Source organism: Sander vitreus, chromosome 20, assembly GCF_031162955.1.
Source record: "Sander vitreus isolate 19-12246 chromosome 20, sanVit1, whole genome shotgun sequence".
NCBI classification, from domain to species: Eukaryota; Metazoa; Chordata; class Actinopteri; order Perciformes; family Percidae; genus Sander; species Sander vitreus.
This window is the reverse complement of record NC_135874.1, coordinates 10158838-10182225: the sequence shown is the minus strand read 5'-3', so window position 1 is coordinate 10182225 and position 23388 is coordinate 10158838. Positions and strand designations below refer to the sequence as shown.

Below are 23388 nucleotides of genomic sequence, written 5' to 3'. Positions count from 1 at the left end.
GCAGCTGTTTTTGGACTCATCCCACCATCTAGTGGTAGTGCATGTGCTGTTACATATTGGGGCTACACACTTGTGTAGATGCGTCCTAATAATTGAGATCACAAGAGGTCAGTAAAAACCCATTTGTCTTCACTAACATCAGAGCATATGAGAAAATGTATATTACAATGATGAACATATGGTGCAGAAATACACATTTGAATTGCTTTATTTTCAGAAACACAAAACAAAAGACAGTGAACACACACACACACACACACACACAATCAATAAAATATAATACAAAAATGGCAGTTTTGTGTGAAACTATATTGGCACAAAATAAAGAAAACACGCAAGAAAAGTACTCATTTAGACACAGACAGAGGTAGAGATACAACACAGAGTGAGGAATTAGAAATTATAACTTCACTTTATGAATTTACAAATAAAATGTAACACTTAAAGATTAAACTCATTTGAGGAATAACACTACTTAATTAAATAGTACCGTAATTTGAGATTACTTACATCCGTTAATGGTAAATTGGTGAATGGAATGCATTTATATAGCGCCTTTCTACCTTACTGAACAAAGCACTTTACATTTTGCCTTTCATTCACCCATTCACACACACATTCATACACCGATGGTGGTGGAGCTGCCAATGCAAGGCGCTGGCTTGTCCAACAAGAGCAACTTGATGTTCAGTGTGTTGCACTTCGACATGTGGACAGGAGGAGCCAGGGATCAAACCGACAGTGATTAAAGGACGACCTGCTGAGCCACAGCTGTCCTGTGGCACCTTGTTCATTGTGACCTCACTGTCATGCTACCTGTTTTTCTGTATCACTACTCCCCCTAGTAGATGTAGAAATATTCTTCTTCTTCAAAGTTTCCATACAAACTATTCCTGCAGTACTGCATGGGCAATACAAATGGATCCATGTATGAAGAGTATTCATATTGGAATGTTTTTTTTTATTGAATGCACTTAACCCTGTCTTGAAAAGTAGCACCACTTAGATCCGTATGCAACACTTGAGACTACAACAGATCTGGTCCTCATCCTCATGTGGCTCCATCCTCATCCTCCTCTTGTTCTGGCAGGCTGCCGGGACAGGGCTCCATGGTAACAGCGACGCCCATGCCGCTGCGTCCAACGGGCATGTCGGTGACACACATCCATTCATTTCTCTCTGGACAGTAACACTCTACACTGGCCAGGAAGCCGAGCTGGTTGAAGCCTCCTGGATGGAACACACACACACACACACACACACACACACACACACACACACACACACACACACACACTTTTAATTATTGAGCCATTCATAAACCAATTAGGGAACTGTTCAATTGAGTCTGTTGTTAAGCAATTGATTTTTCAATTTATGAATTTAGTACATGATTTTTAAAAAGGCATGGTTTCATTTTTCAATTTTCAATTGATTTTAATGCGGTTTGTTATTTCTTCCTGATCGACATTTCTTTTACCTGCTGCTGATCTGTTTAGTCTTAACATTTGAACCATGCTTTACTCTATTTAATTAAACAACACTGAGACATTGAGCCACATTGAGCCTGCTGACCTAACTGTCTACCAATTAATGGGAATTATCTAATTACTTAACAAGAGTGTATTATTATTGCTTCTACACGCATACATTTCGTATAAAAGGACATTTCTTCTTGAGCTCACCAGCATCAGAATTGCAAGTCTCAAAACATATACCAGAGATATTAAAGGTTTATCTAGTAGAGACTGATTACCAAATGATCTTCTTTTAACTCATAAGAATTAAAGTGTTTGTGGTAGTGACTGCACACTCAATGAGAAGGTACAATGAGCTTAGAGACATGAAACATGCACTAATTAGGGATGGCACTTAAAACAGGCCAAACTTCAGGCAATCAATAGTAATCAATACAAGCTTCATCAAAAACGCCATACTAAAATACCCGGGAGCAACACACACGAGAAATAAATAGGAAAAACAGATAAAAAAGTTAAATAAATGAAGAAATATGATACAATTAAATCTGATAAAAAAGGAAAAAGAAAACAAATCTGAAAAATAATAAAAAATATATAAATATACAAAAAAATTCATTGAAAAACCGCGCATGATGAGCCCAATGAAGCGAAACACATTGACCCTATTAGCGTTAATAAAAGATCATTGACCATATATTTATGTTAGTGTGCAATCACTACCACCCTTTCTTTTCATTGTCTTACAGTTGTGAGCACATCTAGCTTTGCAATACATGCTGTTTGCAAACCCTCCCCCTCTTTTTCATTTAAAGTGCTCATATTATGCTCATTTTCAGGTTTATAATTGTATTTAGATGTTGTACCAGAATAGGTTTATGTAGTTTAATTTTCAGGAAACACCATATATTTGTTGTACTGCACATTGCTGCAGCTCCTCTTTTCACCCTGTGTGTTGAGCTCTCTGTTTTAGCTACAGAGTGAGACATCTCACTTCTGTTCCATCTTTGTTGGGAGTCGCACATGCTCAGTATGTACTGCTAGCTAGTCAGTTGCAGAGCATGAGGGAGTGTTACAAAGTGACGCACGTTCGTCACAGAAGTAAAGGCTGGACTACAATAGAGCTGTTTGGAGCAGTTTGTGAACAGTGTTTTCTGTTGGAGATGGTAAGACCCTTTGGGGTGGACTTTGGGCTTTTTTCACTTTGTAAACCTATAACATGCAGTAAAAGATATATAACACAATAAAGGAAAGGGGAAAAGCCAAAAAGCATAATATGAGCATGTTCACTCATGTATGAATTGTCTTATATTTCGATTAGTGATGTAACTGACCGAGGACAAAGATGCGTCCCTGGTGGACTGTCACTCCGTGTGCACTGCGGCAGTACTGCATGGGGGCCCTGGGCTCCCATTGGTTCCTGGCTATATTGTAACGCTCCACAGAACACAGCTGGCTCCGTCCATCATACCCCCCTATTGCGTACAGGTGAGAGTTCACACACACCAATCCTGCACAGACAGACAGAGAGGGAACTTAAAGGAGTAGTTTGACATTTAGGCAACATTTCTTATTTGCTTTCTTCCTGAGAGTTAGATGAGAAGATTGACAGCTACAATCAGGAGATGTTAGCTTAGCATAAAGACTGTAGGTAAGGGGGAACAGCTAGCCTTGCTCTGTCTGAAGGTAACATAATCTGCCTACCAGGACATCTAAAGCTCTATAATCAATACATAGTATCTCATTAGTTTAATCAGATTGGCTCTCTGTTGAAGGTAAGATGTGGATTAGAAGTCGTGAGCAGGTAAGTCGGAGATGAGGTTGAAAAGATGGGATTTTTTTTATTTACCCCAATTAAGGCCAACAAAGCAAGAATAATAATATAAAAATTAACAAAATTAAAGAAAAACAAAAAGAAGAAAAAAAAATACTTTCAAGTAAATTGACATGAGAGTCAAAAACGGTCAAATTATACAAACATACAGCTGTTTACATATTGACCTTTGAACCAGTCACTATTTGTCACTACTCTGAGGGCATACAACAGACTTACGTCCTCCTGCCTCCAGCTCTCCCGAGCAACTGTGGTTACTAGTCTATATAGGCCTGAAGCGCGCCACTGGAATTGGAACATACCAACACAACAGTACAATACATGGGTGGCTCAGGTGAGTAGACAATACAAGCTTTATAACTATAAAGCTAGAAATTTACAGAATATTATTTATAGGATTCAAACTAACTTTTGACAAAGCCCCAAGATATATTGACGGCTAATAAATTAATTACTCAAACTCCGGGTTACTTCCTATAGCCCCGGAAGTCATAGCGTCATTTAAACCCGACAACCGCGGCAAACATTCCTTTATACACACATAGACAGTGAAAGAAATGGACCAACAGGACGGAGACAAGTGAAGTATATTAAAAGCACTTTTCCGGTGATGGCTGAGCGTTACTGCGCAGCCTCCAACTGAGCTTGAAGACGTAGATGTGACGTGAGCGACCTGTCTGAAAGTTGTAAGTCTTCTGGTAGCTGTGCCAAGAGAAATCTCAATCATTCCGAATCTTGCAGAGACGGAGAGCGTAGGTATATGTAAGGAGATAACATAGGCACAGGCTAATTATTGCTAACTAAAATGCTAGTTAACATTAGTAATTAAACTTAAACAGCTAATGTAAGTCGAAACTGCTTGCAAGTATCTCCTGTACTATACGGTAATTCCTCTTCTATAACGTGAGATACAAGGTAATGGAGCCTTTTATACATTGTCGTGTTTCTTTAGAAAGAAATAATGGACAAATAGAGTCTTTAAACGTGTTATGGGTTGGTGTGTTTTATCTTATTTTGGTAGTCTGTTTCTGTTCTGTATTTTGCTCAGTTTCCTGTTTTTATTTTGATAGTTTGGTTTTCTGTCTTGTCTAGTCTGGTTTCACTTTATCTATGTATGTATTTTACTGTATGTATTTATGTGTTTTCTGTTTTTTGATTGGTCTGCCCAGCCCTAATGTGTTTCACCTGTTTCCCAGCCCTTGTGTCACCTGTCTTGTGTTCCCTCGTTACCCTGTGTATTTAGTCTTTGTGTTCCCTTTGTCCTGTGTCAGAGCATTGTGTGTTTTTGTGTTTCCTTGTGCCTGTCGTGTCAGTTCGTGTCTGGTTTTTTTGCTCCCTGGATTTTCTTTGTTCTCAAGTTTCTGGTTTGTTTTCTGCTCTTGTTTTTTGGATTCCCTGTTTTTGTTTTCGTCACTCTGGATTAGTTTTTGCCTGCCGCTTTCAGGACTCCCTTTGTTTATTTGTACTTTGTTTTATGGACTAATAAATGTTCCATCTCAAACTTTCTCCTGCCTGCCTGCCTGCTCTGCTTTTGGGTCCTCAACTTCCCTGAACCTAACAAAATGCTTCAGATGTAAAGTTATTCGCTGTCAAAGTGATGTCAAAATGAATGACAGTCAATGGAATGAACGGCGGGTGAGTGCTTGTGAGCACTGAAATGACGCCATAGGAGGTGCGTGTTGTGGAGAGAGACTTACCCCTTTGTATACACACAAAGAGGAGACGCCAGTAAGACACAAAGATATGTTACACTATGCTACCTTTTAAGCTCAATAAATAGACACGTAATTAACAAAGACGTGTTGTGTGGTTATAACTGTTCATGTTTGTGAAGTAAATGGCATGGTTTTAAACAATAAGAGAATGATGTATTGATGGTTGTAGCAATTGCATATAAATCACCGCAGTATTGTATGTTAAATATGTGCACAAGAAAGCTAAGGGATTACAGTGGGGGATTTGATGAATGGCTAGGTTAACACATGATTTGAAAACAGTGTGATAATTAACAGAACACGTTGGCACGCTAAACAAACATATACAGGTAACCTTTGAACTCAGTCTTTGAGAAATGAAATAGGTAGCGCATTGCTACCGTGACGGCAGCTATGCACCCCGTCACACTCTCATTATGACAGGAGTACACACACACTCACACTCACCCAGTCCACTGCGTATAGTGCTCATGGGTGCCAGCTGGTGCCAAGTGTTGGTGTCAGACTGGTATTTCTCAGCAGTGTTCCAGCGGTTCTGCCCATCATATCCCCCGACCACATACAGAGCCCCCCCACACGCCGCCACTCCAGCACCCAGACGAGCCACCGACATCGGGCAAACTAAGGACCAGCGATTAGACTCTGGATCCCACCTGCAAACCAAACAGCAGTTGTGTAGTGCATGCAGTCAGTGTGATAATCTGTTGACACTTCCTAATGTCGTTACACATTAGTCAATTAAAATAATCAAATAAGGGTATTAGTGCTGCAAAACTTTGAATGACTGAGAGCTCAGTGGCTGTGTGAGGCAACCTTCTTAAGGTACACGAGCCAGTCAACTTTAAGTGGATTAGATTAAACTGGCAACCATGTTTGGTAACTATTGACAAGCTTTATTTGAAGCTAAAGAGGTTGTGACACCACTGAGAGCACACAGAGACAAGAAGGTCCACATGATTCTGTAGTCCAACAGACGTCTCTAAATACTTGTCACGTTTTCATGTCCATGGTGTTATGGAAAAAAAGGGGGTTTAAAAGGTCACAATAGAACACTCATATCTGTCCGTTATACAATACAGTCAGGAGATGGTTAGCTTAGCATAAAGACTCACTGGAGGTAGGGGGAAACAGCTAGCTTTGCTCTGTACAAAGGTACAAAGAAATCTGCCTACCAGCATATAATGCATGTATGTTGTTTGTTTAATCCCTACAAAAACTAAAATGTTTTTTTTTTTTTTAATGCAGATTAAATAAACAAACTATAAAGTGCTGGCAGGGGCATTTTTGTTACATTTGGACAGAGCCAGGCTAGCTGTTTTGTCTTTATGCTAGGATAAACTAACCCCCTCTTAGCTTCATATTTAATGGACAGATATAGGATACAGACACAGTTATATTAATTCTCTTATCTAATTTATTGGCAAGAAAGCAAATAAGGGTGTCTCCCAAACTGTTCCTGTAATCTTGTTCAAACCATTACTGTAATCCTGGAAACATGAATGCAAATAATGCGAGGTATAACAACAACAAAGACATCATGATGAGGCCGGTTGGACTGCATGCTCACTGGTTAATGATTGAATCAGTTCTCGGCACTGGGTGTATTTCAGCTGGAAAGTGCTGATAGGAGGGTGGCTGATATTACATCACCTGTCCTCAAACATTGGCCAAGTGCCCTTGAAAAGCACTAAATGCAAGTCACTTCTTAAGTCAATGTGCTGACACTGACCCTGTGCTCTAAACCCTGAAATTACTACATGCAGCAAGGCAAATTTCAATGAGAAATAATAATAATAAAACATTTTATTTAAAGGCGCCTTTCTCGGCACTCAAGGACACCGTACAGGTATACATAAGACATTTAAAAGCAGCAAAAAAATATAAATAAAAATAAAGAATAAAATAAAAACAACAAATACATATCAGTTTAGCACACTTGAACAAGTCGGTATGGCTCCCTGTTGAATCTCTTACATGTTGCTTGGATTCATTTGGGAGGCATCCTCGAGAGCAGAGCCTTTAGTTGCCAACCATTGTTACTATAAATGCTCTAATCTCCTTTGATGTGTTTCACACTGAATTTTCATTTCAATTCAGTTTCATCAGCTTTTATTATATTTAACAGCTTCTTCTCATGAAACGACTTCCAAGTGGCGTCTGATGAGTTCTCAATTCTCCTGTGGCCAGCATCTTTTAGAAATCTATACAATTCAATATAAAAAGGGATTGAGGTTTTGTTTGAAAGACGCTTCAGAAAAGCTAATAGTTTCAAAAGGATCATCATCATTTGGCTTGTCTTGAGTTTTCTTTTGTTCTCAATTGATTGAAACTGATTTATAACAGCATTGAAACTCCTCCCTGCTCGGCGGTGGCGGTAACAAAGATGTAAAGCATTCCTGGCCAGATCGACATTCCTGAAAAGTGTGTCTCAACATGTTTTGAAAGAGCCCGTGTTGTTGTCTAATTAGGCTAAGAGAGGAATACCTGCAAACTTTTTGACTGCTCTTTAGGTTGAATCGCAGCTATTCATTTCCTCTCTCATGCCATTATCCATACTTAGACTGAGGTAAATGCACTTAATCTAGGATGTGTGCATAAGGGGAGGAAATCCAGGCTCATTACATCCATTCTAGTAAATAAGATGTCATTAAAATCAAATTACTTCTCGAGGGCCTAGTTGTATAAATAAATCCTCACACACGTCTCACCTCTCCACCGTGTTGTGATGCGTGGAGCCCTGGGAGCCTCCGACAGCATAGATGCAGCCGTCCACCACGCCCACCCCGACCCTGTTCCTGGGGATGTTGAGAGAGGCTCGCTGGCTCCACTGGTTGGTCATCGGGTTGTAGCAGCAGAGGGCGCTGGACTCTGTGTTGTTTTGAAGCGACAAGTTCCTGCCGCCAACCTGAACAGAGATTATGTTGATCTGTTAAAGCTATAGTGCATAGTTTCAGTCGCCCCCATGAGGAATTCTAAGTAATGACAACAACACTGTCGGCGCGTCCACATGATACAAGCATTAAGTGATTGCGCACCTCCTCCATGCAGTTGCTAGTAGCCAAGGAGGACACGGAGGATTAAAAAGAAGAAAGAGGTCAGAAGAGGTCATTATCTTCACTCGAGTTTCTGTGTGCGAAAGTAGCTGGACGACAAAATCTTCTGAACATAGCCATACTGAGAAATACAGAGAGTTGTATGGAGCTGATAGTCTTAATTAGCTTTGTAGCAACTCATTTGGCAATGGCTTGAATGTAACGGACGATCATTAATATCAAAAAGTTACGCACTAAAGCTTTAAACTTGTCAGAACAAACACTTACCCTTTAGGACTGACAGGTGGAAGAAGAAGAGCGAGGAAAGGAAAGGAAAAGTAAAATAATTACAGTATTAAATGTTCAAATGTGTGGCAAAAAAACTAAACCAGTGTTTGAATTTTGTCTCCCAGTTTTGGATCTCTTATATTATATTGTATCATAAAGTGTCATTTAGAATTTCAAACTCTCTGTGATCTTTTTATAATTACATTTAATTGGTGGTATGACACAACTGGTGCAACTTACAGTGTAGAGCAATCCAAACAGCGCACAGGCCCCCAGACCACTGCATGCGGAGCCCATGTCAGCCAGCTTTAGCCACACATTCCTCCTGGGATCATAAGCCTCCATGGAGGCCAGGGAATGCTGCCGGTATCTGAATAGAGACAAGGAAATGTTAAGTTTACTCTAAATGTTCTCTTGATTTTAGATGCATTCTTTGAAAAAAAGTACATACAAGTAAACAGTACAGAAAGACCCACAAGAAAAGGCCAATGGCTTAATATGCTAATACATGTATGCATGCTTGGTGGGGTTGGAAATATAGTGGTGCAATTTGGTTCATGTGAAAAGTAAGTACTCTTTCCCTATGCCAGTCAAAAACAAATTTCACACCCTGTTTGTATCTGTGCTTTTATACCAGCCATATAACAAATTACCCCCCCCAAAAACCTAAAACAAAAACTGAATAACCTTACAATCTAGAAACTCAAAATAGCTTAAGCAGCACAATCCAAATGTTCGGTAGTCAAAGGATTGCACTCAAAGAAGTGTATAAATTGGAGGAAAAAATCCTAATTGTAGTTTGAAGTTTGCTAACCCACCTGCTTTATGATAGACATATAGGTCAACATGCAGTATGCCACTATAAATAAAGGGTGCATACCTGAACCCAGAACCCAGAAAGCAGGGCTCTCTGTGAAGAAGATAGAGTGGATGTGACCCCTAACAGCCTCTGGGTGGCAGACTGAGACACTTTCTGCCTCCATGAGGTGCTTTTATGTGGACATGTATGCTGTGAACGCAGCTCACTCATTTACAGAACGTATGTGAGCATTGAAGTCACTAGCACAAGTGCAGTTTCTGATGATCAATATAAGAGGAATATGTCCCAAAATGTTTTGTTATGTCCCACAGTGTCTTGAAATATGTAAGTTGAACTGGTAATGCATTGCAGAACAAATTCTTGCTGTTGACAGAACTACATGAGATAAGTACCCGCCAGCCACATAGATGAGTTGAGTTCCACGGTTAGGTGCAGGAGCCAGCTTCCTTAAAGTCATATCCTGGAAGATTTTAGACAGGAAGTCCTTACAGGAATTGGCCTGGAGTTAAAAGAAAGTGTGGACAATTAAATGAAGTAAGGCAAAGGTAACTACTGGAAAACAGACATGTCTTTCTCATCTATGCATTCATTTCCATAACAAGAAAACATAAAGCAAGGCAGTAGTTTACCTTGCTGAGGATGGGGCAGGACTGGAGCTGGTTCTTTAGGAACTTAGGAGGCAGGGCGTAGATATGAACCGCATTCAGGAGGGCATGCAGGTATGGGGCTCTACCCTCCATATCCCAGCGGACCCAGTCTGTGCAGGCTTTATACACCTGACATGGATTTATTTAGACATGTTAATATGGGGTTTGTTATGTACTGTACATCTAGATAGACTTTTGTCAGAGCATTGACTAATGGCATTTGTGCTATGTCTAACCTTTTTAGCATGTGCTGATGTTGTGTCAAAATAATTACACACACAAAAAAATCAAGACTCTTGACTTTACAGACCATGAATGTCAATTACTGTATGTTTACTTCTACCTTTTCTGTCTGTAGTAAAACTTCAGGTTGGTAAAACAAAACAAGACTTGTGTCTCTAATAAATTAATGGTTTAACTGTTGGTCGTTCCAACAGGCATGCACAATAAAAAAAAACATCTTACACTCTTGCACTTTGACCCAAATCAAGCTTGCAATTTACTAATGCAATTCAACAACCAATTACAAAAAAAACAAAACAAGAACAGTTGGAACATACCATGATTATAATATGTTCCTTCCATGCCTGTCAGTCAATTCTTTTATTAGTTATTTTAATGCCACACACCTCAGACTCACAGAGCACCTTGAGACTGTCCTGACTGATGAGCTCCAGCAGCTGGCAGTGCGAGAGGCTGAAGAACTCTTCTTCTTTAGTCACCTAAGACGGAGAGCAGGATGGTCAGATACAAGGCTTCTGACTATTCAATATGCACATTTTAGTGCTTTTTTCAAATTTTGTTTTCTTATGAGGAGTATTATTTAGTGCAGGGATCTTCAACAGGAGGTCCGGGACCCCTAGGGGGTCCTCAGAGTCAATGCAGGGGGTCCTCCATATAATTGTTAATTTTTGAAAGTTTTTTCAAAAATAAAAAAAATCTTAACATCAATCCAACATATCATTAGCAAATACAAATCCCCACTGCTTACTGGACTATAGGTAAGGTAGTCACTAAGATAGCCATCCACAGATACAGTTAATCCTAAGGATTCACTGTGCCACATGTATGTGTATCATTGAAACATGATTTATAAAATAATGCCAACAATTATTAGGCTATTTTACTGTAATAGCTTAGTATTCTATGCCAAAAAAAGAGGTATGTATAAAGGCTTTGGGCCACACTACACGTTATTGTAGGCCCAGTTTATTATGCAATTTCATTTTAGACAATATTTGTAGTAGGGGGTCCCTGCTCCATCTCTCTTTCAGTTAAGGGGTCCTTGGCTTAAAAAACAATGAAAACCCCTTATTTAGTGATAAATGTGAGCTGCTAGGTAGGTGCCAGTAACTACAGATAAGACACACAGACACAGGGAGCATTCACATGCTTACAGGGTAGTTCCCGTCATTTAAAAAAAAAAGAGACAGAAAGATAGCTAAGAGAGAACATGGGCAATGCACTGGCAAAAAGTAGGCATAAAGTACTGGTGCTGCTTCGCAACGAAGGTGCCAAATTACCTGACCTTGGTTCAGGTAACTATTGTTGACTGTAGCTGTACTGTTCCCACAGTTATCATAAGCACAGCAAGATATGAAGCACCAATGGGATGTGCTGATGCTAAGGCGATGTCTAAATAGCTATGCATTTAAACTGTAAGTGTTTGTGCTTCTTTGGTGATTTACTGCCTGCTATCTGCAGTCTAAGTAAAGTCAATCAACATCTAAAGACAGAATGAAAAGTGCTACAGCTTTGCTGCTGACCCTATGCCTGTCAGGGGCTTTGGTTCAGGCAGAGACAGCCTCACAGTCTGACATCAGTGCTGAGCTGGGAGCACTGAGAGCCTCGGTGGAGGAGCTGAGGTTGATGGAGAACAGACTGGCCGCAAGCGAAAGCAATGTGCAAGCTCAGGAGAACACAGTGAAGGAACTTAGAGCAGAGCTGGATGTGACTAAGATGGAGTTACTTCACTACAAAGAGCAGGCAAAGAAGATGGAAAAAAAGCTTGGTAAATATAATATGAAAATACACGATGACAAAAACGATCACTGATCTTGGAGGAAAAATGGGTCGCTAGCAACATCAGGTCATTTTTGACTTGAATGGTTGAACATTTTATTCTTTCGGGGTCATAAAGTTGCAGTTGATTGTCCTTCGCCTGACCAAACAATCTACAACTATCACCTGGTGTGAGCCAACTTGAACAAATTATAAACAAAGAACATGTACTTTCCATGTCCTATTTTCACAGATGGAGCCAAAGTGGCCTTCTCTGTGGCTTTGACTGAAGCAGTGGGACCCTTCAGGGTTGAAACTACAATAATCTACCCAAACATCATCACGAACATCGGCAATGCTTACAACGCCCACACAGGTATGTGTTTGTTAGAATGTGTATTATTTAATGCAATATTATTTCTCTATTACCTCTTTCCCACCAATGGCCAGGGTTGGGCCCTGGTTATCTGATCAGGTTTCAACCCTTCTTTTGGAAATTCAAACCAAGCCAGTCAACATGGGCATATATCCCTGGTCATGACAATTCAGGTACGACCTGGGTCACAACCAGGGAGCAATGCATAATGCACAATTACCTTATATGCTAGAAATGGGCAGGGCTTTACACATCATATTCAGTGAACATCACAAACTCCAGTCCAGCTGCATACCACAAGAGCTAATGTTTTTGTAGCTACTTAAATCCGTCATTGTACAGTAGAGAGATAAATAAAGCTTATTGTTTGTTTCACAGTAAGTATGTTCTAAATACACATATAAATAACCATTTTAACACTGATCAGATGATTTTGTGCAGACTGATTTTTCCAGTTTCAGCAACAGCTGGACAAGGAAGTAGGCTGCTTTACTATCGATGTCCGACCATTTCAAGACGAGGGGGGAACATTTCTCTTTGTTTGATATCATTAAAAGTAAAGTCAGGCTTTGCTGTCAGCTTGACGAAAAAAGGGAGAGATTTGCGCTACCCAGCAGCCGCACTGAACTGCAGGCTGGATACCCGTGTCTTGAGCGAGAGAGGGGAGTGAGAGGGGTGTTGCTGAGCGATTAAAACTTATTTTCATACGTTTATGTTCTAACGCTGGGATTTTACAGGCATAACTGCCTGTAAAGGCCGTTTTACAGTCGCCGTAGCCAAGCTTGCGCGCGCCAATGTGACGTCAAAATGATGAGATCTCGCTGGCGCGCCAGGATTTTGAGTGTGCGACCAGAGGGAGCGCACCACTCTATTTTTTTCAGCGGCGCGCGACAAAGCGGAAACAGGAAGCATGAACGAGCTTGAGAGCAACCGGATGCCAGGACTCTCTTGTAAACTTACTGGGTGAAGATGAGTTCTTTTATGGCGAATGAAAGGCTTGATCCAAAGAAGTAGGTCATAGAAATCAAATCGAAGCATTGACGTCAATGCTGCTGCCAGTTCTGCCGTTGTTTACCTTTTTCTTCTTCTTCTTGTAGTCCGTAGAAATAGCAAAGTCGGTAGCCTTTCCTCATTAGCGCCACCTCTGTTCAGGAGAAGACTGCAACTAGTGTAGGGACCACCGCACCCGAGTATAAACAGTTACGGCGCTCCCATGATGTCATAGTGACGCTCGACAGCTCGGCTGCGGCGAGTATACCCCACGTTAAACACTCCACTACTGCTCTGCAAAAGTTGACTCGCGGAGTTAACTTTTGGGATGGGCAGCCATCCGGGCACACTGTCAGTGGACTGTTCTCCATAGGGAATGAATTGAATCGCTCTGCTGTTGTTGAAGCTGCCTGTGAAAACCCAGCATAAGCACAGTGAGACTAAATCTATCTTGTTGTTTTTGTTTTTTCAAAGTGTGAGGCGACCTGTGATGACTGCCCCGCTCTCATTTCCGACCAATCACATAATTCGCCCCGCCCCGGCTGTCAGCGACCCAGGTAGTGTGTAATTCACATTTAAATTGACCCTTCTCCTACCCTGATCTAACCCACCTCGCGACCTGGGTCACGAAGCCAAGTCGATCGACGAGGGTTAACCCGTTCAAACACACAATCGACCTGGGTATAACCCTGGTTGATCCCTGGGTGTGAATGGGGTATCAGACATGAAGGAGAGAAAAGAGAAAAAGAGATTATTTTGATTACTATGAGACTATGATAGCTGGCAAATTATAACTAAGCTCTGTGTTTGTTTCTTTGCACCACAATGCAGGTTTCTTTACAGCCCCCATCAGCGGCGTCTACTTCTTCAGGTTTAATGCTATGGATAGTTGGAAAGGTAGTGCCATGGGCGCAGCGTTGCACAAGAACAACCAAAGAGTTCTTCTAAATAATGCCTGGAATCACTGGGAGGACAATGAGCATGTTTCCAACGGAGTAGTCCTGGAGCTCTCTCAGGGTGATGTAGTGCACATGCGTCTTCCTGCATGGTACAGTGTCACTGATTTTGGTGAACATCACTTCAACATTTTCAGCGGTTTCCTTCTTTTTCCCATGTGAGAACATGGCAGGAGTGTGTTAGAGGTTGCATGTTGCTCAATGAAAAGCACCTCAGTTTCGCTCCAAAAAAAAAAATACTGCATGTCACATGTTTGCGTAACATAAGTAAAGCTCAAATGACAATAATATAAGCTTCTATAAAAACCTGACTTGACTATATTTCAAAAGGATAACTTCTGTCTGCGTTTCCTGTGTTTGCACCTCACCTCACTGAAGTGTGTATTGATATACTCTCGACTGCGCTGGTGCAGCTCTGTGCAGCCGATCTCCTCGGCGAAGCGGGCGATGCCGATGACATTAGCAGGCTCCAGGTGCTTAGTGAGGAAATCGCAGCATGCCTTGGCCACGTCCTCCATCTGATACCTTGTAGAGGAGAACAGAAAAAGGAGGAAAAAATGAATTAAATCTTGTATATTCTCCACCTTAAAGTATTATTTGAATGTGATTTTGATGCATTTAACTGATAAATCCTTAAAAGGTAAAAAAAAAAAGAAAGTGTCAGAATAAATAAATCAAGTCTGTGTGTTGCTGTTTAAATACTGTCTGTGTACCTCATAGCAGCCATAAGAACGTGCAACACACACTTCTCTCCCACTGTGATGTGGGAAGTGTAGGCAAAGTCAATAAGTCTTCCCACCACCTGGGGGCAGACATCGCGCAGGGTGACCTCCGAGGCGCTGCACTCTTTGAAACTGCTGGTGAACATGGCTCTGAAGTAGGGGCTACAGGAGGCCAACACCACCTTGTGCACCTGAAAAAAAAAAAACATGCATTTGGTTATACAGAAACACTGCACTCAGTTTTAAAAATGTGGAAAAACATCCCACAAAATGGTACATACTGCAGTTCATTTTGAGTAGAGTCTGACCGATATAGGATTTTTAAGGCCGATATCGATACAAATATTTGGTGATTTAAAAATCCGATATTCCGATACATCGGCCGATAAATATTTAAAAAAATACATATCCAGAAACAGTAACAAAACATAAACAGATTTCCCTAACATTAGTTATTTGTAGTTATTTATGAGTTGACAAACCAACCATGCAACCCCAACACTCAGAACATGATTGAAGGGTATATATATATCGGTCGGGCTCTAATTTTGAGGGTGTCTTACCTTGAAGTCCACTGTCCTTTCCTTGTATGTGACATGTAGCACCAAGTCACACAACATCTCCTGCCGTCTGAATTCCTCCATAACCTCCAGGGATCTGGAAGCGTGAGTCTCGACCGAGTAGTCGAGATAGCCGGACCCATGCATCGAGGGAACCGCGATAGCTGAGAAATCAGAGTCGCGTGTGGGACGTTTCTTCCTTGAAGGGCAATTCATTCTGGGAGAGAGGTAGTCCAGATTTTCTTTGAGTACAGTAACTACCTGTTCAGTCTTACAAAGTTCAGAGTTTTTAGTTCTTATCCCATTGGGGTCAGACTTTCAACAGAGGAAATGCATTTGGTCTTTGCAAAGGGTCCAGTGAGCAGATGCCCTTAGTTCCTCCATTTTGCCTCAAATTCAAAACACACACGTCTATTCAGTAAGTACACATTTCCCAAGAAATTAGGAATGTGAACAGCATAATGGTACTATCCATTGGTGATCCCGGCCACAGCCAGCAGGCAGTGCAAGCAGTCCAGTGATAAAGCCAGTTGCCACATAAAATACGTTCAGCTCATAGGTTTCTCTGCACAAATATGGCGGGTAAACAAACTTGCAGACTGATGGTGAACCACATAGCACTCCCTCGTCCATAGATCCAGGCTCCAACATGACTGACAGCCTTTGAATCAGAATCAGACAAAGCACGAGTCAAACCATGATCATTAAATCGCTGTTGGTCCAGATTTTACAGGTTTCAGAGTTTTGAAAGTGATCCACTCTGACATTTCACACAGTCCTCCGCAATTTAGTGTTCCACAGAAAAAAAGGGGAAGTGGATGGCAATTGGATGTATCCTGGCAGGGATTTCTTTATAACTCCGTGTGATGCTTACCCTGCAAAAACACACACAAAAAAACAGATTAAGTTAAGACAGATGAGAGACTTTTAGTGGTTTAAAAAGAAGCTAATGGAATCAAAAACTCGTGTATGAGTTTTTTCCCTCATGTATGAATGTGTGGGTGTCACAAACTCAGGGTTTCACTTCCTTGCAACTGAAACAGACAAGACGTATACCATTGAACTGCTTCATGCCACAGCTTCCCCCGAAGAAATGGTCTCTATGTTTTTAGTTTGGTTTAATGGGGAAAATATTTAGTATAATATTCTCATATACAATCTGTTAATGGGCAATCTGGAATGAATGCCCTGCCATTTTCATGTTACAGTACACTTTACAATATTGAATGCCATTTTTAACATGCTCATTTGACAGGGCATCTTTATAGCACTTATTCTGATAAACCAAAAACTCTTTATCAATACATGATCACAGTAGAGCTGCCGCAATTAGTCAATCGATTGAAAGAAAATCACAACTATTTTGATAATCGAAATAACCATTTAAGTCATCTTTAAGCAAAAACACCAAACATTTGATAGTATCAGGCTCTCAAATGTGAGAATTGCCTCCTTTTTTTGCGTTATAAATTGAATAATTTGGGGGTTTGGAATCATTAGTCGGACAAACCAAGACATTCTATGAGGTCACCTTTTGCTCTAGGACAATGGGATGGCCAATTTTCATTAATCTAAAGACCAAACGGGTAAATTGGTTAATCAAGAAAACCTGCAGTCTGCAGATACATCGATAAAGAAAGAAATCTATATTTACAGCTTTAGATCACAGGACCTCAAAGAGCTGGTTCAGCCCTTTAAACATTCAAATTGATAATTTGGACCAGGACCAGTTCAAACTCTCTTTTCTCTCCTTACTTCTTCAAAGAGCTATGCCAAACAGAAGACTGTTAATAGTCACAGTCAGAGTGTGTGAGTCACAGAGGAGTGACTGAGACTCCGCAGACAGCAGCCGGCTGATAACCATATCCAGAACACACATTCACGCTATTTAAAGCAACACAAAGTATGAATGAATTCCTATCAGACACCAGAAGCTGTCGCTGACAAACCACTGTTTGCCTGAATCACACACACTTCTATTTTCTGAAGAAAAGAAGTAAAGAAACAAAACCACTCCCCTATGTCAGAGCATGCTGTGTCATATCCGTGCTGACAGGATCCTGTTTGACCGTCTATCTCAACTTAGTAAGTGTCAAGAAAAGAACACACAAATAACAATGATCTGCCTCTGGCGTATTTCTACATTCATTGTTGATAATCCTAAAAGTTAGCCTAGAAATCTAGACCAGCCAGGGTCAGTCTAGCAACGTTGGCTTGTGAGCTGGAGAAACCAAACTCTAGTCAGGCCAGTAACATCGTGTATAGAGTCGGTGGGCGGGCTTAACATAATGACGGCAGAGTTGCGACGGTTCCACGTGAATTCCCTGCTACTTGAAAACAAATAAGATGGCTGCTGCTGCTGCTGGCGAACAGCGGTCTTTCGAATCGGCTTTGGCCGCGACTCTGGAAGACTTGGAGTTAAGCTTTTCTTTGAGAAAAGAACAAAGAACGGCACTGAAGTCATTCTTAAAAAAGGAAGATGTGTTCAGAGTTTTGCCGACCGGATACGGCAAAAGTTCAATTAATCTCATTTAATCTATCAACTAGCGTTGCTCTGGTTGGTTGTAGCGCTATCCTATTGCGTGCAGAGGGAATTTGAAAGACAACCGTTTATCCCGCCCCTCGGATTGAGCCCTGCCAATGATGAGTTCCCAGACCCAACATCTTGATGTGGGTCTGGCTTGTCAGGCTACCTAAAAGTAGAAAATGTAAATAAAAAACAGGTGTATCTGAGTTGAGATATGTTTTTGACAGTGTCATTGAAAGATCTTCCACTCAGGTATCTGTAGAAGACATGATGTAATTACTGTGTGGGTTTAAATTTTTAAAACTTGTCTCTAACAAAGCACGCATTAAGAGTCTCACTGGATTCTTGCCAATTAAAGAAGTACTAAGTGCAAGTGTCAACTAATTACCAGAGATAATGACTGATACTGGATTTTAGAAATCGGTATGAATAGATTTTATGAAAAAAAATGGCATAGTTATCACTATATCAGCTGACCTTTTAAGACAATTTGGGAAACATGCTTATTCACTTTCTTGCTGAGAGTTAGATGGAAGATTAACACCACTCTCATGTGTGTACATTAAAGTCACAGTTAGGAAAGGTTAGCTTAGCTTAGCATAAAGACTAGAAGCAGGGCGAAACAACTGCAGCTGGAATTTTGGTATTCCGAAGATACACATAAAATGTCTCTTTGAATCTATGCAGAGAAAGGTGTTGTGGGTAACCGTAGATCGCAGAGGTTCCACACTGGCTGGGGGCAGCTACAACTAGGATAGCCGTTTCCCCCCTGATTTCAGCCTTTATGCTAAGCTAAGCTAACCATCCCCATGATGTAGCTTCATATTTAATGGACAGACATGATAGTGTTATCGATCTAACTCTCAGAAAGAAAGCGAAGACGTATGTTTACCCAAAATGCTGAACTATTCCTTTAACAGAAACACATGAGATAAACATTATTGATAAAGATGCCTAAATTGGTTAGAACAAATGTGACAGCATGTTCACAAATGTACTTGTCAGTGCGCTGTAATAGAGACGTTACACAACCATTCTGTATCTTTGTCAATTCTGTACTGCAACTTCATTTAGCCACAAATCAATACCTACTCTACTATTGAAAGAAAATGGCATGCTGTTACTTTGAGGAGGACTATATCTTTAAGCACTATGCCTCACATGATCGAAAGGCATCTAGAAATGTGGTCAGACACAATATCATATGTTAAAAGCATGCAGTTGCTAGCATCATTTGTAAATGAAAAAAAAGCACAGTATGTTTTTTGTTACAGGTTCCTGATTAGGGTGTTCAAGATTAACAAATAGCCTCAATTCTCTTACACCTATTTCTGAATTAACATTTGCAATGCTTGACCTACAAAATTCCTGGAAATATAGGATGTTTAAACACATTTAAACTGTCTCTTTGCACAACACAGCCAACCCAGAGTTTGTCCAGCAAGCATTACATATCTGCATTCCAGAGTGTCACTCGCTGCTATGGCTCGAGGCAGAACAAATCAGCTCCTGAGTTGGAGACAAGAAAAGGCTTCTGCTACGCAGCCTGTTAGCAGTGCATTCGAATCAATAATAGCAGACCCTTTTCCAGCAGTAGAGAGACAAACCCTGATCCTACTAGAGACAAAGCTATACTCGGACCCTTTGAGAAAGAAACAGTTATACTTTTTATAACCATTGTTTTCTTTTCTGTACTAGCATCTATCAGACGTTTTACTGAGCAGAACACAAGAACGTTATTGCTGGTTTGGCCTGAGGGAGTGCAGCTTTGCAGAGTTGCACAATCAAATCTGTTCCATCACCTCTTGATCTATAGTCAGTTGGCCTGTTTGCTGGTCATAAGACCAAAAGTGTAAGACGGAATGAGCGGGAGAGTGACGCAGAGGGAGGGAGATTAGGGCAACATGTACAGTGAGCAAGGAAGAGGAGAAACAAAGTGGGAGAGGGCAGGAGTGAAATTATCTTAGATTTAACTGAAGGAAGATTTTAAAAGGGAGGGAGGAAAGGAGAGAAAGGTAGCGAGAGTCATTACTACAGTAAAGCTCAGTTTTCCATAAAGGGCCATTGTGCTTGGATATATCAGCCTGTCCTACTCTCCTGATCAGGCTTTAATGGGGTTAACAGTGAATGACTGTGTAAACACAGTGTGCAGAGCTTGGCTACTATATAAAGCATTGCTCAAGCCTGCAGGAACACTGTGAGAACACTGTGACACAAGTTCTGACCAGTTTATTGATTTCAGCTATCAATGCTTGTTTGACCAAGGTCCTGACTGTTGGCACCGCAGGTGGTGGGACTGTTTGGTTTTGTCTAATTTATTTTTCAAATGGCTGTTTGGAAGTGAGACGAGTAAGACCATGCAGACTAATAGGACTTCATTAATAGTAATAAAAAAAATGCATCTGATTCGATTCAGCTTTTGAGATACTGTAATTGGCAAAAAGCATGATTCTCTATATTATTCGTATAATTTCTTTTTGTGTTTCTCTCACAATGCTGGAAGGGGGTTTATCTCATTCCCACATATAGATTGCGTGCACAAAGTCTGGCGACGAATGCGTACAGGCCTTGTTTGAACCGATAAAGGTACAAGGTCACAGTAAACTATATTTCTGTGAAGATCCAGTGTTCCCTTGCTAGTTCGTGGGTATGTGACCCCAGGGTGAAAGTAGGGCAAGAGGGAAGAGACTCAGTGGCTCCAAGGTGTCTATTATGATTTAGTTTGTCTCTTGTGTCCAGATATGGCTGTAAGAAATGCCAAGTCATATTTAGACCAGAACATGTATGGTTATCACTCCCATTACCTTGTTGTGTATATAAGCTCAGTGTTTCTGTTCACTCATTGAATACACTTTTCCACACGAGGCCTCTGTGCCTTTTGTGAAATCGTTACTCCTATATTTGCAAATATATTTCATAAAATACAAAAACCTAGTTTAGTCTTCAACTGTCTTTATTTTGTTTCACTTTTCTATTTTCCAAAAATCCTACACCTGCTGCACCGAAATACTTCCACCACAATACTTCAAATAACAGAAAAACTGAATTATAGAAGAAAATCATTGACTAACATGACCCATAATTTATAAGAAGAAACAAGAGAGGCAGCGAGAGGGAGAGTTAACCATTTACAGACTGTTTCTGTTGGCAGATGGTAGACAGAAGAGCACAGCCGTTTGGGAACGCGGTAGCCTGTGTAGTCATCTTTGACCTGAACATATCACATACAGGACTTTGTATAAGGAGTGAAGACACTCCTGCTTAACCTAACCTAACAAAATGTTGTCTAAAACTGCTGATCTGTAATGACCACACGTCTTTTGCAACATCGTAGGGTGCAGCGACACAAGCTCTTCTGCCTTGTCATCTTTCAGCTGCCCTAACAGCTGACTGGGGTCAAAGCTTTCTGATGACAGAAGTGTTTTTTAGTATTTCATATTTTAGGAATATTAAATAATATAGCTGTTGATATCTGGGGAATTAAAGAGTTTAAAAGCCTCCTGTGAAAACATCTGATGGTCAGAAACTTCAGCCAAGTGCTGCACACTAAGCATTGTGGCAGCACTTGCTTAGTGACACGAGAGTGATTATTTGCTTTTCATTTTGCAGTTTCAGTTTCCCAAAGCAAAAGTTGCTCGTTTTGTTTCCAACATTTAAAAAAAGCCCAAAACGTAATTTGCAATGTTATAAGGGGAAAACTGCAGCAAGCTGCATGAAACAAGATAATTATGTAACAAATAAAAAAAGTTTAAAAAAAATTAAGATTATTTTTTGGGTATTTTTAGGCCTTTATATCCACAGGACACATGAATACATTAAAGTGATGAGAGAGGAAGAATGACATACAGGTCGGGGTCGAACCCACGGCCGCTGCGTCGAGGAGTAAACCTGCACTTCCTGCTCTACCAACTAAACAAACCCGGCCAGATAAGTATTTAACTTTTAATCGATTATTGTAATTGTCAGCGATTCATTTTCTGTGATCGACTAGTTTGACTAGTTGTTTCAGCTCTTTAAAGCGTTAGTTTTTCACGAGGATGTTTATTTGACTCTACATGAATGACTGAGCTGAAGTTTCAATTCCCCTTTACGAGTCTGCGCACTACTGAGCAAACAAACTGAATGGTCGGCAACAACAGTATAAACTACCGGATATCTTTGCTGTTAATGCGACCGTTGTAAGGAGTTAGGAGCAGCATGAACACCAATTGTCTCACACACACATACACACATACATATACTCACTCACTCACTCACTCACTCACTCACTCGCACGCACGCACGCACACACACACACACACACACGCACGCACGCACGCACGCACACACACACACACACACACACACACACACACACACGCGCGCGCGTGCGACAACAACGTTTAAATTATTTTTACAAAGGGCGCGTCCACCCAGCACATGAAACCGACACTTGTAACTTTGAAACAGCTGCAGATGTACTCACCTAAAGCAACACGTCAATGGCAGCCGTTAAACGCCATATCACATGAGAACAACACAGAAATCACTTCGGGGAGTTTCCGCACGACTTGTCCGACCGCAGGAGGTCTTCCCCGGTCGCTGGCTGAAGCTTTCCGTCCCGTCAGGAAAGCAGCAGATCTGCCACTCTTCACATTAAAAGGCAAAACCAGCGGAGCTGTGAGCGTCGCTGCTGCTGCTGTTGCTGCTGCTGTTGCTGCTGTTGTTGCTGCTGTTGTTGCTGCTGCTCTGCGTCGCCGTCGCGGGCACACTTCCAAAGGCTGCAGTGGAGGAATGTATATGCATCAACATGACTTTGCAACTCTGGAGTACACTGCGACCGGTCGGGCAGTAGGTTACAGAGACCTACATGGCAACAAGTCAGGGGCAGCATTCCTCAAACGGAAACTGAACCATGGCCAGAAATGCAAGAATTATTATATAACCGTTACACTGCTGAAACACTGCTACAACAGGATCTTTATCTCTCTCTCTCTCTCTCTCTCTCTCTCTCTCTCTCTCTCTCACTCTCTCTCTCTCTCACACACACACACACACACACACACACACACACACACAGGAAATTCACACCAGTTCATTTGAATGATGATTCATGAAGAAAAATAAAACTGGATCTGCCCATTTCATTTCTGCCCTGGTTGAATCACCTCTTGGCTGATGGTCATATGTCAATACAACAAATAGTAAATCCTATAATAACATGTAGGGATTTATGTAATGGGAACTTTATCAACTGCTTAAACTATATCCCATGTTAAAGTTGTGACATTAGACCCATGTAGGAAAATTAAACAACAAGCAACAATATTGAGTATAATATAGTCACAGTTGAATTAGCCTACTTTTCAGTGCCAGTTTTTGGAGTGGCACAACAACAAGCAGTAGGCTATTTGCTCTTTTATTATTTTATTAACATTTCAAACATAAAGACCATAATGTAAC

The 23388-nt window shown here is 40.9% G+C and overlaps 1 protein-coding gene across 3 annotated transcripts; it reads right to left on the bottom strand.

Moving 5' to 3' along the window:
- Positions 1–192: 192 nt before the first annotated feature.
- On the bottom strand, positions 193–22939 carry keap1a (kelch-like ECH-associated protein 1a). Of its 3 annotated transcripts, none has more exons than XM_078277223.1 (12): positions 22412–22939; positions 15423–16294; positions 14851–15050; positions 14506–14662; positions 10444–10536; positions 9797–9943; positions 9560–9666; positions 8588–8717; positions 7736–7932; positions 5475–5680; positions 2813–2989; positions 193–1227 (listed from the first exon to the last, which is right to left on the bottom strand). In XM_078277223.1, the coding sequence occupies exons 2-12, from the start codon at positions 15633–15635 to the stop codon at positions 1052–1054; spliced, it is 1803 nt and encodes a 600-aa protein (XP_078133349.1). In that variant the 5' UTR covers positions 15636–16294; positions 22412–22939; the 3' UTR covers positions 193–1051. The 3 variants fall into 3 exon arrangements, with proteins under 3 accessions (XP_078133349.1, XP_078133348.1, XP_078133350.1); XM_078277222.1 differs by having other exon boundaries at positions 193–1230; positions 22412–22938; XM_078277224.1 differs by lacking the exon at positions 2813–2989 and having other exon boundaries at positions 193–1230.
- Positions 22940–23388: the final 449 nt, after the last annotated feature.

Coding starts and splice junctions, on each gene's coding strand:
- keap1a (XM_078277222.1), bottom strand. CDS start 15,635: ATGAATTGCCCTTCAAGGAAGAAACGTCCCACACGCGACTCTGATTTC. Junction 5,681..7,735: donor CATCACAACACGGTGGAGAG/GTGAGACGTGTG, acceptor TTTGGTTTGCAG/GTGGGATCCAGAGTCTAATC. Junction 2,990..5,474: donor CACTATACGCAGTGGACTGG/GTGAGTGTGAGT, acceptor CTGTCTGTGCAG/GATTGGTGTGTGTGAACTCT.